Source organism: Lupinus angustifolius, chromosome LG04, assembly GCF_001865875.1.
Source record: "Lupinus angustifolius cultivar Tanjil chromosome LG04, LupAngTanjil_v1.0, whole genome shotgun sequence".
NCBI lineage: Eukaryota > Viridiplantae > Streptophyta > Magnoliopsida > Fabales > Fabaceae > Lupinus > Lupinus angustifolius.
Genome location: NC_032012.1, coordinates 7,199,135 through 7,213,768, shown reverse-complemented (window position 1 = coordinate 7,213,768; position 14,634 = coordinate 7,199,135). Strand labels below are relative to the sequence as shown.

The 14,634-nt window shown below is 36.4% G+C and overlaps 1 protein-coding gene across 3 annotated transcripts in view; it reads left to right on the top strand.

Annotated features, from left to right (window-relative positions):
- Nucleotides 1–14,634, top strand: part of LOC109345398 (protein CHROMATIN REMODELING 20) — a 31,724-nt gene that overhangs the window by 5,971 nt on the left and 11,119 nt on the right. For 2 of the 3 annotated variants that reach the window (XM_019584378.1, XM_019584377.1), the window contains exons 8-15: nucleotides 292–405; nucleotides 2,856–2,939; nucleotides 3,207–3,755; nucleotides 4,608–4,915; nucleotides 6,587–6,677; nucleotides 6,760–6,975; nucleotides 7,498–7,617; nucleotides 9,599–9,765. In XM_019584378.1, the coding sequence (XP_019439923.1) occupies nucleotides 292–405; nucleotides 2,856–2,939; nucleotides 3,207–3,755; nucleotides 4,608–4,915; nucleotides 6,587–6,677; nucleotides 6,760–6,975; nucleotides 7,498–7,617; nucleotides 9,599–9,765 (1,649 nt within the window). The remainder of the gene's footprint in view (nucleotides 1–291; nucleotides 406–2,855; nucleotides 2,940–3,206; nucleotides 3,756–4,607; nucleotides 4,916–6,586; nucleotides 6,678–6,759; nucleotides 6,976–7,497; nucleotides 7,618–9,598; nucleotides 9,766–14,634) is intronic. The other variant, XM_019584380.1, reaches the window with a different exon arrangement.

Below are 14,634 nucleotides of genomic sequence, written 5' to 3'. Positions count from 1 at the left end.
TGTCACTGTGTGCATGAATTTTATGATTGATTGATTTGTCTGAGGATTCATGAATTATATGTAGTTCTGTTTGTATGGCTTTGGTCTAGATGTTGCGAATTGGTTAAGTTTTGTGGTATTTGGGACTTTTTTCTTTTCAATGCATTCTTAAACTCTGGTCTTATACATATTTTAATGCATTATGTCAGCTGTTGCGTACAAAATATTCTTTTGTTAAGCAGTTACCATAAGTATTATATGTTCACTATCATATTTTCCTTTTTATTTTTTTTGGAAATTCCCTTTCTTTAGGTTGAGGAGATTGATGATGTAGATGCCAGTTCTTCAGATCCATTTATTGCAGCTGCCATTGCAAATGAAAGAGAACTAGATCTTTCTGATGAACAAAGGAGACAATTTAAAAAGGTTTGTTGTTATTGTGTTATCAGTTTATTGAGTAAAACAGTATACCAGTCCTTGAAAATGTATCACATGCAATTTAGTCCCAAATTCTTCATTGTATTTAATAAGGTAAACCTATTGATGTTTGCTATTTTAATATTCATTATTTTGTATTTAATATAGTAAACCTGCATCTGCATATAAAGTGGGATGTCCAGTATTCATTTTCCACTGTATTTGATTTATCTTTTGTGTTTCAGGTCAGTATTTATGATTCTATTTTTTAAGGAGGACTCTTAATTTTCCTGTTATTTATTTCTCTTCTTTCTTTATACTGCCTTATTCCATTGAAAAGTTCCGTTCCTGTCATCACTTCTTGCCCTCCTTATGTTCTTAGTATTTTCTTATGAGCTATGACACTACAAAATTGCCATAGATTCCTGCAGTTATGTCTTCATTGTGAAATTGGTTATTGTTTTCATGATGCACCATTTCTTTTGAAACCAAAAAAAATGTAGGACATCCTTTTATGTGCAAACCAGTCTTTCCCTTCCAATTTAGAGCACAACACCTAAAACACCACTCCCCCCGGTCATCATTCTTTCCGAAGCACCCTCAATGTTCTCTTCTCCCTTTACCACCTCAATAAACCACCAAAATCTTGTGTTCTGTTTTGTGCTCGTTTTTGATGATTTTTGTGGGATTTTCATGCACTACCACTCTTGTCTTACACCTACACCCGAGGTGATTTTTCTTTACCTAGGGGTTGCAATTTGAGAAGAGTAGACGATATCCTCCACTCTTAGCAACATATTTATTTGGCATTTTAAGGTAAAACCATAACTCAAAAAAATTGTGTTTATTTAATTTCGAAATACACTTTTGTTAAAAAGTGTTATGGAGTAGTGCTCTTAGGTCTGCTCCAATGTTTCTACTAGCAAGATCTGGTGTAGTACAGGATATGCCAAAAAGGTATTTGTCAAACCACCACCCATTTGTCTTAGCTGGACCTACACTTGAGGTGATTTTTCTAGATCGACCACTAGATCCAACTTCTTTTTTGGCTGAGGTAAAACCATGCCATAACCCTGAAAACTAGAGCATTTATTTAACTTTGGAATAGACTTTTGTTTGAGAGATGGTAGAATCGTGCCTTAGGTGGTTTTGCATGTGTGGAGGAGGCCGTTAGAAGCCCCAATAAGGACAGTAAATCAAATGGAGGTTAGTCTAATTTCTAGAGGCAAAGAGAGACCAAGAAATAGTATAGGCAAAATGATTAGGAAAGATTGAGATCAATGTTTTGTCAATGAACATTATTTGTGATAGAGCATTATGACGTCGTTCGATCCATATAGCCAACTCCACCTAGTGGGGCTAACGTTTGGTTGTTTTTGTGAACTTTTGTTTGAAAGCCTAATGAGCTAGTGCTCTTAGATTTGTTCCATCTTTTATACAAGCAAGACTTGGGATAGTACAGAATGTGTTAAATATTTTTTGTCGAAGTTGTATTTTGTTTCAAAAGAATCATTATTTGTTAGCGAAGGAAATTCAACAATTTATGTTCTGTTGTTGAGGCCATGCTGTGCTATTCTTAATTAGTTATTGATGAGTTTTTAGGCTTTCGTGAGTCCGTGACTTGGGCGAGCCTATGGAACGTCCCAGTCTGATACAATCCTAGAGATAGAGCGGAATTAGAAATGTAAGGAAAATATGCGAAAAGAGATAGAAAGGAAGTGCTTATGTTAATCTGGTGTGCTGAGAAGCAAGGTGAGAATCCTCCTTACGACTGTGTAGAAGTTGGTTAATCTGATTATGATCAGAATGGTCTTACATGTACACCTATTATTTAATCGCCTAACGTCCTAATTGCTATGACAACCAATTTTACATCCCGTCACAACTCAGCTGAACTATCTTAATAGCCCCCTAATGTTTATGATTTGAACTTTGGGATGAACCACATCACAAAAGTTATCCATTATGGTTGGGGTGCCCAATGTGATTTAAACTCTATAGCTGAATTTCATACTTCCAATGTTGGACTCAAGTTCCATACCTTGCAATTGGATACTTGCATTGCATCGCGCTCCGTAGGCCCGGTGCCCACATAGGTTTGCTGTGCACTAGCCCTTTGACCAGTCCTAGGCAGACACTGGAATGTCGATTTCACTACCTGCTTTGCTTGTTCGCAGTCAACAGACATGTTGTAAATCTTTTATACCACTTGATACGAACCTTCAGAGAATTGCATTACAAAAGCGAGCTGTTGTGATTGGATAGCTGAGACTATATAAACCCAACACCCTCCAAACCGTTGTTGCATTATTCTGCTGAGGCTCATGCGTAATATTGTCATGAACCCCTAATGCAAGTCATGTCTGTTTTTGACATTTGGCCTTCTGAACTGCATAGATAGTCATTACAGTTGTGCACAGTCTGTGTTCTGGAAGTTGATTACTTAACCCTTTTGACAGGTCAAAGAAGAGGATGATGCAATTGTTGATAAGAAGCTTCAAATCCGTTTGAAACGTAGGAGGCATCGAAAGAAAAGTAAACAGGTAAACTTTATGACCCATGACATTACTTTTATGTCTTTTGCTATATGTTGTTATTTGTAATTTTATTATTTCAAATGCCAATTATTATGTGTTTCATTCCTCAAATTAATGATCTTTTGCATTAGGTAAATAAAATTTTTTCTTGGTATTCTTAATTTGGTATTGGCACCTAATTTGAGAATCCATTTGACTTATTATGCTTGAATCAATTTAGCTCTGTTCGATAGACATTATCATATTCTGTTATTGATTTTGAATGTAATTCAGCATGAACTGTGCCCACCTGACCTAGTCATGGAGGACCACATATCATCTGTCGATCATTTTAGTGATGAGAAGAAAATGGTGTCTGACAATGAGAAGGCTGCTTTTTTGAATACAAAGAATGATACAATTGAAGGTTTTGATGCCAACTCTCATATTGACCAAGAAAAGCCTTTGAGTACCGCCGATTTGTCAGATCCCCTTAACTCGTCATTGGCTGATGTTGAAGAACAGAGGGGAACCAAGCGTCCCAATGATAGCAAGATTGATACTGATAATAAAAAGTGTCGGACTATTACTATAGACAGTGATGATGAAGCAGATGTCATTGAGGATAAGTTAGATTGCAATGCGAATACCATAAAGGATCAATCTGAGGTTAAAGAAGGTTTATGCAACAGAGGTGCTGATTCTCTTTCTGATAGTTTGGACGAGAAATTCTTTTGCACAATTTGTGATAATGTAGCCCTTGAAGTGCACTCACACCCTCTTTTGAAAGTGATTATTTGTGGGGATTGCAGTTTCTTAATGAAGGAAAAGATACATGCAAAGGTATGGATGTGAAGTTAATAATGTTTGCTCAGGCGTTGCATATAAATTCTGAGCGCTATTTTTTGTGCATATTTCAGTATTAGTTTTTCTTTTATTTATTTATTTTCATGTTATGTTTCAGTATTAGTATATTAGTAAAACTCTGGCTTTACTGCAACAACATAAATCAAACAATGTCATGATGTTCTATTATAAATTATGTCTGTAGATAAACCATTTTTGCATCTAGATCTTTGTTAGTGGTTTCACCTATAGTTTTTCAGCAGGCTTTAGTGTTAACAAAATTTAGTCAACAGTTTTTTTTGGTGTGTGTGTGAATCCATGATGTCATATCCATCCTATCTTAGGAATAACGTTTTGTATTTCTCTTTTTTCTAAATATAGAAATTGGTAAATATGTTTCTTGATCTTTTTAAGTGGGTTGCTGTTTATGATTTGCAGAGATCGGTCTGCCATTTTGCACTGTTATTCTTGAGTTTTTTTTGCTGGTCTTTTCATTCTTTTTTTGTAGTAGATTTCTTGTGGTACTATCTTATGTTTGTATTTTCCTAATGAATTTCCTTTTCTATCCAATAATAGAATATTTTGTTTGAGCTTGCTATCAAAGAGGAGGAAGTAGTTCATTTAAGCAACCTGAAAAAACATTGTTGTTCTAAATTTTGTTAATGCATCACATGTGTTGGTATATTGATAGCAGAGGTTTGGTGGTATCGTGATTGGTTTATTTATAGGGATGGGAAACATCCTTGCCGAGGACATAGTTTATATTGCTCAGTGAATCTGGAAAGCTTTGCTGCACAGGTGTACTTTTTTCTTATATTGTTAAGTTGAATTTTAATTGGAAGCTATTAGTTGTCACAGGACCTGGCCGACGACTGCTCTGAGTGTAACTGTGCATGGTGCGGAGGAAGCAGTGAATTAGTTATTTGTAAATTATGCAAGATATTATTTTGCACCAGCTGTATAAAGAAGAATCTTGGTGTAGATTTCCTTGATGAAGAAGCTCAGGCCACTGGCTGGGATTGTTGTTGTTGCCGTCCAAATGTTCTGCAAAGACTGTCATTGCAACTACAGAGAGCCACAGGGTCTGCTGATGTACTAGTTTCCAGTTCTGGTAGTGATTCCGATAATTCAGATGCAGGAATTAATGCTACAATCAGGTGAAAACGTTGTTAATGGGTTTATTTATTTTGAATTTTTTCATAATTCAATGCTTTCTTTTGATTGAAATTCCTATGGCTTGGAGGTAATTCCTTGAAGTTTACATTCAGATTAACAATTGAGATTTACGCCTCACTGTTCACATTTCTCCTACCGAGTTTGCTGTTTGTAAAGTGTGAATGATAGTGATGCAATTGGGTTAGAATTACTGATGCTTACTTCTGTGTATGTTTATCTCTATTGTCACTTTTGTATTGGTATGTTGTGAAAATATGTTGGCTTTAGAAGCATTTTAATCTCCATTCTTAATTGCAATGTTGCTTTCTCTTGCACATTGTTTTCATTGATTTGGAGGTGTACGCGATAAGGTTTCTAGAGAGATATTATTGTAGAAAACTCTAGAGAATAAAGGTGTTCAAATTGACTACTTTCGATCAATCAAAGATATGTATGATGAGGTTAAGGCTAGTGTGAGAACACAAGATGAGGCTTAGAAGATTTTCCTATTGCCATAGGACTATAACAAGGCCAACATTAAGCCCCTACTTGTTTATATTGGTCTTTGATGTGCTTACTAAGCATATCCAAAATCTGATGCCCCAATATATGCTTTTTGTGGATGATATTATCTTAGTTGGAGGCTCAAAATAAGAATTAAATGGGAAGCTAGAAATGTAGAGAAAATCATTAGAAACACATGACTTCCGTATAAGTCAAAGTAAGATAGAGTATAATGTGTGTAAGAGGTGAACAAACCTGAATGTAAGGGTATAGATTGAAGATCATACCATACCACAAGTCACTAGATTTAGGTATCTTGAGTAAATCATACAACATATTGATGAAATTGATGAAGATGTTGACCATAGAATTTAAACAGGGTGAATGAAATGGCGAAGTGCTTCAGATGTTATATGTGATAGAAATGTGTCACTTAAGTTTAAGAGCAAGTTTTACCGCACAACTGTAAGACCTGCAATGTTATATGTGTGATTAATGTTGGTCAATAAAATGTCAACAAGAAAATATTTTTCATGTAGCAAAGATGAAAATGTTACATTGGATGAGTAAACACACTAGACAAGATGGTAAAATCATATTTTAGGTGGTTTGAACATGTGTGGAGGACCGTTTAAAGCCCTAGTAAGGAGTGTAAATTAAATGGAGGTTAGTCCAGTTTTTAGTGCTAGAAGGGGTGCCATGAAAACCATAGGCGAAAAATTAGGAAGAATTTAGAGATCGATATTTTGTTAATGAATATGATTTATGATAGAACATTATGTCGTTCGATCCATACAGACGACTCCGCCTAATGAGATTAAGGCTTGGTTGTTGTTGTATCCATAACTGCAGTGTTGCTTTCTGTTTTCTCTTAATTTTGGGGGTATATCCGAATTTGATATTTATTTGCTGATTGCTATATGTTTCTTCTGAGCAATGTTGTCTTTTTTGTTGTTTCGCCCTGGATCTTTTTCCTAGTCTTTTGTAATAGGAATTCATTTAGCTATCTCTTTTTATATGAAATCTTGTGCATTGGATCCTTAGGTTTACGTTCAATTTTTCGGTTCTAACCTAACACTTTCTTGCTTATAGTTCCCAATTAGTTACCAATAATTGCTATAAGTCGAGTTGCAAATCTGTTTAGTTACACATCTTTTCATATTTTCTAGCTCTAAGCGAAGGCGTAAAAAGAAGATTCGGAGGATACTTGATGATACTGAATTAGGGGAGGAGACAAAAAGGAAAATTGCAATTGAAAAGGTGGCATTTTCATTTCGCTTTTACTTTTGTAAAAAACTGTTTCACTGGTACAGATTGTTTATTCTTCTCCCTACTTTTGTAGGAGCGGCAGGAACGCCTAAAGTCCTTGCGAGTGCAGTTTTCTGCCTCCTCAAATGAGACGACCTCTGCTGGTTGTAATGGGAATTTATCTGAAGGTGCAAGCATTGAAGTTCTTGGTGATGTGATAGCAGGTTACATAGTGAATGTTGTGAGGGAGAAAGGTGAAGAAGCTGTCAGAATTCCCCCTAGCATCTCAGCTAAACTGAAGGCCCATCAGGTTTTTTATTTTATATTCTTCAGAGCATCCTACTTAGTTCTTATATTAGCACCAAATTTATCCCCTCATTTATTTATTTTGCGATAAAAAACCTTATTTGGGTCCACTTGGCTCTGGAAGAATTACACATGTTTCTGTTTGAAGTTTCAGCTATGTTATTCACTTATTGCATATCAATGGAAGAAAATGAGGTTAAATACTGGTATATGATGCATCTCAGTTTGGCACCTCCGTATGTCAGACTGGGACTTTTTGTCTGATCTTCTGACTGGAGGATTTTAGGATACTTTGGATATTTGTTTGGATTCAACTTTCATTGGCACTGTGCTAGGCAATGATAGTCAGACCATGTGGATAGTTTTCATTTTAGAAGCTGATATGCCTTCATTTGCTCATATTTTCCATTTGTTAGTTTGGAATTTTTTATTGCTTCCAATATGAACGTTTGTGTAATTTTTATGTGGGTCTGTTGTTATATTTGGACTTGTTCTCATTACAATTTTATCTGTTCAATATTTTCAGGTTACTGGAATAAGATTTATGTGGGAAAATATTATACAGTCCATCAGAAAAGTGAAGTCTGGAGATAAAGGTCTTGGCTGTATTCTAGCTCATACCATGGGCCTCGGTAAAACTTTTCAGGTGTTATTCTCATTCTGGATTTTGGAGAATTTAATATCTAAATGTAATTGAAGAGTGAAGTGTGATTTGTTGAAAATAAATGCGACAGATCTCTGTGAAAATGATGACAATGCACTGCACTTGCTTGAGTACACCTTTGCATATATTTTTTTCTTTCTGATTTCATTTGTTCATTTTCTAAAATTATCATTAACCTTTAGTAATGTGATTTTGCTTTCTTATGTTATAATCTGTTCATGACAATTGCTGTTTCTGAATTGAAGTCTACATCAAATAGAAAAAATACCGCCTAACTATATGACACCTGTTTAGTATATTGAAGGTGGTATAATTTATACTCTGACTCGGTTCTTAGTGTAAAAGATAGAAGCTAAGGAGGAGAGAGAGATTTCGAAAGAGAGGGGAGATGAGGGAAAAGAGTTGTAATTGCAACTCAGTAAATTGCTATTACTCAAAACTGAAATTATAGTGGCTGAACAGTAACCACTAAAGTGCCAACTCACAAGCTTAACACATTAACAACCTACTCAATTAATCAAAATAATTAAGCAACAAACTAACAGTATAAAAATAAAAATAACTAATGCAATATTCTAATACTTATTTGTTATAATCAAAATGTTTTGATTCTTTAATTTTGTAAAGATATAAAACACTAATGCAGGTGTGGGCATTCATATACTTATTCACAAAGTTGGGTTAGATGCAAGAATGTCCTAAGAGACCCCAATATCAACAATGCATGGTAGCCAGTCCAAAAACATGGTGGGTTGGCAGCCATTGTGTGTATATATATATATATGTATACATACATGAATATATTAATATAAAAATATCAAGGCTGAGTACACATAGGAAATGTAGGTTATAAAATGCATTCATTATTATTTTGTTAAAAACAATTTGGAAATATAAAGATATAGAGAGAGAAAGTGGTCTGCCGGCACTCAATAAAGAAAGCATCGAAGAACTAGAGAAGGGTTAGAGAGAATAAAATTGAAACTTACATGACTGGGGATTATGGCTAAGCCTGGAACCTCTATGGAGATCCCTGTGTTTAGTGAGTACTCTGTAGTGTTTTTCTTATAATTTGCTGGCACCAAAAGGTAAGTTTTCATCGGATATTAAGAAGCTGAATGGCTGCTAGATGCAGGAAAACCTGATTTTAAGGAGTAATGTTTCTATCTACAAGTCAGCTTTATTGTAAATTAGTGCATTGAAGATAATAACAATCGGAGAGTAATTATAACTACATAGTGAGAAGTTGAGTAGTGTTTGAAGATAATAACAATAGGAGAGTAATAAGTATTTACATGATCATTTTAGTATCTATCTTTAAATCTTTGTATGAGTAATTATGTGTATTGATAATATTATTCCTTTTATCTTTAAATGAGTAGTAAGGTACATTTATAATTTATCTTTGTTATACTTTTATATTTATCCTTTAGATAAGTAATTAGCGTGAAAATCCTATCCATTTCTCTCATCTAAAAGTCATTTTTTTTAAACCAAAATTTTACTTATTGCTATAATATGTAAATAAATCAATGAAGGGCTAGGATCTTCTCCATTACCTAGGAAATGGAGAGGTTATGAACCCAAGTAATTAATGATGATAATTTTGAAAAATAAAAATTAGAGGCCGAAGTGGGGACTCCCCTTTATATTAGTTGTAGTATAGATATATATAGTTTAATGCATGGATGTCATGTTCATGACCCTCATGCAGAGGGTAGGGGTCATAGTGCCTCAATGCTGTGGGGTATTTTCAGCTGGAAGCTCCGTTTCTGCCATGGTGGCCATGGGAAAAAACTGTTTATGACACTAGTATGTTAGCAATTCTTTATTCAAAGCTGGTTTTTTTCTGAACTTATTGATAACTTGCTGTATATTCAGTTTGGCTTTACTGCAATTTCTCTCTCTTTCCTATGTCTGTTTAATAGTTTTGTCTGATGATTGGTAATGCTAAAACTTTTAGGTGATAGCTTTCTTGTACACTGCAATGAGAAGTGTTGATTTGGGGTTAAGAACTGCACTTATTGTCACACCCGTCAACGTTTTGCATAATTGGCGGCATGAATTCAACAAGTGGAGACCTTCAGAATTAAAGCCACTCAAGGTTTTCATGCTGGAAGATGTACCAAGGTTTGTTATTATTTTGTTTGGATGTCATTATGTTGTCCACCAGACTTTTAACAACACACTTGCTAAGCCCAGTTACATGTTACCCTGATATTATATTTACACTTAAAACTATTATAAATAAAAGTATATAATCAAACTGATTAAGCGACGGACTTATATTATTAACTGCCATGAAAAGACTCTTCTAATAGCTTAAAGCCTTAAACTATCACGAAGATGTTAGAAATGGTGTTATTTAGGAATTTGTAAATAGATAAACAATATAGAAATTCCAACAATGAATCAGATTGATTCTAGGTTGGCAATATTTTATTGAATGCATAAAAGTATTACAAAGATACAGAAAAGAAAACTACACTGATTTCCCTCCCAAACCAGTTGAAACCAAAACTGAACTCCCCATGAGTCAGTTATCCCTATTCTTATTATTCCCCCATAAGAGATGTGTAAACCTCTATTTATTCATTCATTCTAACTGTTGTCCTAATAACTCCTAATTAGTTATTTTTCCTTCTCCTAGAACACACATGCTTAATAGCAGGCTTAGGCACATTAGGGAGTGTACTCCTATCAATACTCCCCCTAAGAGAACCACCTTGTCCTCAAGGGGAAAAGTGGGAAAACTCACTTGTATCTTGGCTGCCAATTCCCACGAGTTTTGACAAGATGGTAGAGAATCCCATTGAATCAAAACCTCAATAACACCCAACTGATTTTCTCTCCACTGCAACACCTCCAACGGTTGGACTTGCAACTCGAATTCCTCCGTCAATAAAGGTGGTAGGGGTTGAGGTTGTTGATTTGGCTTCAAAGCGTTCTTCAATAGTGACACATGGAACACCAGATGGATTTTGGAGTGAGGCGATAGAACTAATTTGTAAGCCACCAAATCCACTCGACAATCTATTTGATAGGGACCATAAAATCTTGGTGAAAGCTTTGCACAAGACCTGGAAGCCAAAGATTTGAGTTTGTATGGTTGAATCTTCAAGTAAACCCAACCCCCTCCTCAAATTGGACCTCCCTTCTATGTTTATTAGCTTGCACTGTCATCCGATTCTGAGCCTTCATAAGGTTCTGGTGCAATTCGGTCAATATAGCATCCATTTGAATCAAAAGTTGATTCACTTCCTCAATCTTAGAAGTGTACGAGCATCCTTTGATCAACGTAGGGGGGTCTCGACCATAAAGAGCTTTGAATGAGCTCATGCCAATAGAGGCATTATGATTGGTATTAAACCAATATTCTGCCCAAGATAACCATTGCAACCATTGTTTTGGTTTGGGACCCACAAAACATCGAAGATAAGTTTCTAGGCATCTGTTGACTACCTCAGTTTGCCCATCCGTCTGAGGGTGATAGGCAGTGCTGTACTTCAAATGGGTGCCTGCCAGATGAAATAATTCCTTCCAGATGAAATAATTCCTTCCAGAAAAAGCTCAAAAATATTGGATCTCTATTTGAAACAATAGTTGAAGGAAACCCAGTTTAACTACTCCTGCGACAAACACAGCCGCTACTTCCTTTGCAGAAAAAGGATGGCCAAGGGAAAAGAAATGTGCATATATGGTTAGTTGATCCACAACCACAAATATGGTATCTTTCCCTTGCACTCTTGGAAGACCCCAATGAAATTGAAATCCATTGAAATGTCAGTCTACACTTGGGTCGGAATAGGAAGAGCTTGGAGCAATCCCCCTGGTGCTAGAGTCGAGTATTGTTCCTTTGGCAAATGTCACATTCTTCTACAAATCTTTTGATATCACTCTTCAGTCCTTCCCAGTAGAAAAAACTAGCTATTCTTTTGTAGGTCCTGTAAAAACCTGAATGCCCCTCAACGGTGTTGTATGACATTCCATCAATAGAAGTGGAATTCGATTAGAGTTTTTACACAACACTAATTTGGCCTTATTCAATAGCTTACCATCCTTAAATTCAAAGCCAACATGTGAGTCAGAATCTAATATAGGTCTTGAATTATTACCTTCCATTTGGCATCTTCTTGAACTTCCTGTGACCAATCTCCTTTATCAAGAACAACAGAAATGGACATTGTTGAATACATATCCCTCCTTGACAGCGTATCAACAACTGAATTCTCTTGCCCCAATTTAAATTGGATCTCAAAATCTAACCCAATCAATTTGATAGCCCACTTAAACTGCTCCTCACTAAACAATCTTTGATCCATGAAGAATTGCAGACTCCTTTGATCAGTCTGAATGATAAAATGACGTCCCATTAAATAATGTCTCCACTTCTGCACTGCTTGGACTAAAGCCATGAGCTCCATCTCATAAACTCATTTATGTTGTGCTCTAGGTGATAACCCTTGACTCCAGAAAGCTAAAGGTTTGCCCTCTTGCATTAGAACCGCCCCTAATCCCTTACTAGAAGTATCAGTCTCAACCACAAACACCTTGCTGAAATCTAGAACTGCTAGTAGTGGCAAATTGACCATGGCTATTTTCAAGAGATTGAAAGCTATCATCGCCTCCTCAGTCCATTTGAAATTGTCTTTCTTCAACAGATCCGTCAAGGGTTTGGCCAACTTGCCATAACCTTGAACAAACCGCCTGTAATAGCCGGTGAGGCTTAGAAAACCACGAAACCCTTTTATTTCTTTAGGTATGGGCCATGAATTGACTGCTTCTACCTTCGATTTGTTTGCTGCCACTTCTTGACCCGAAATCACATGCCCAAATATTCCAAACTTTCCTGGCCGAAACTGCATTTCTTCTTATTAGCCTTCAATGAGTTGGTCTGCAACACTTGTAGCACCTGTTGCAAGTGAGCCACATGACTAAGCAAATCTTTGCTATATATAAGGATGTCGTCAAAGAATACAAGCACAAATTTTCTCAAAAACAGCCTTAAAACTTCATTCATAAGAGATTGGAATGTGGGAGGCACATTAGTAAGGCCGAAAGGCATTACTACAAACTCATAATGTCCCTCATGTGTTCTGAAAGCCGTCTTCTCAATATCTCCCTCATGCATCCTGATTTGATAATAACCGAACTTTAAATCCAACTTAGTAAAGATGGTTGCTCCTCCTATCTCATCCAAAAGTTCCTCTATGATAGGAATAGGAAATTTGTTTGGAATAGTGATCTTATTTAAAGCTCTGTAGTCCACACAAAATCGCCATCCTCTATCTTTCTTTCTGACCAATATGATTTGACTAGAGTAAGGGCTGATACTATGCCTGATGACTCCTGCAACTAACATCTCTTGCACTAATCTTTCGATCTCGGTCTTTTGATAATGGGGGTACTTATAAGGTCTCAAATTAGGAATTTCAGCCCCCTCCTTGAGGTGTATTGTATGGTCCTGTTTTCTCTGAGGGGGTAGGCCTTGAAGATCTGCAAATACTTCTGAGAATTTTGAGAGGAGGTTGTCAACTGCTTCTGGAACTTGAAGTGGTTGTTGTAATGAACTGGTTTCCCCTATACATTGCAAAATTAGGCCTTCGCCTTCCGTTTTGAACACTTGCATGAAAGCCCCAAATGTTAATTTAGATTTGGAAAGAGCTGGATCTCCAATTAGTCTATGCACATTTTGTCCTTGCTATATAGTCAGTTCCAACTTGCTAAAATCAGCCTTAACTTCTCCTAAACTTGCCAACCAATCCATGCCTAACATCATGTCTACTCCCCGCAATTCAAACAAATAATAATCCAGGATGACTTCCATTTGTTGTAGCTTGATCAACAAATTTGGGCATTTACCCATACACCTTACCTTATGTCCATCACCCACCTCCACTACATATGAAGGTGTGTCCAACACCTCTAACTTCATATTGTGTACTAAATCCGAAGCAATAAAATTGTGAGAAGCTCCACAATCAATCAATATGATTACTGTTCTATCTTTCAACAACAACCCTTTTATCTTCCAAGACTTAGTTGAAGTTAGTCCAGCCATGGAACAAAGTCATAATTGCAAAGAATTAAAATTTCCCACCAACGGTTCATCATTATTTTGTTCTTTTTCCTCTTCATCCTCCTCCAATATGATCATTCTAAATTACTTACTTTTACATCTATGCTCTCTAGTAGAAGGCTCATCACAACGGAAACACAACCCTTTCTCTCTCTTTTCCCTCATTTCAGCCCCAGTTAAGTGTTTGAACTCACCTCCCCTGCTTCGGTTACTGTCGGCAGCCTGCATATGACCTGAATGTGTGGGTCCACTTCCAACCGAAGAAGATTCAACCCTCTTGTCCCACCCAGTTTTAGTTTCCACAGTCACCGATTTACTAGGAAAATTGTTTCTAACAAAATTCGAGGGTCTAGAATAATTGTTAGGAATAATTTTCTTTTGTAAAATTAGATTCCTTTCCTCAATCATGATAGATTTCTGGATTACCTCCGAGAGTGTATGGTGCTCATGCAACTTAACTTTCGCTTTGATTTCTTCCTTGAGGCCATTCAAGAAAATACCCCTTACAAATTCTTGATCAATTTCCCTCAAGGCTCCCACATATTTCTCGAATTCTTCTACATAATCTTCCACCGTGCCTAACTGTTTCAAAGCCAAGAGTTGCTCGAACGGGTTCTGCACCATAGAAGGTTGAAATCTTCTAACCATTGCCAATTTGAACCCTTCCCATGTAGGATTTGGAGTGCATCGGCTCCACCATTGGTAACAACTAAGAGCCTTTCCCTCAAGTGCCACCAATGTTGCTTGCATTCATTCTGTCTCTGTCACCTCTTTTAGCAAAAAATACCTCTCAAGCCTTTGAGTCCATCCAAAAGCATCATCTCCCGAGAAAATTGGAATTTCCAACTTCCGCCACTTTTCTCTACCTCGTTGTTCATGATTTTCACTTTCTCCTCCTATTTCACTGCCTTCATCATGCA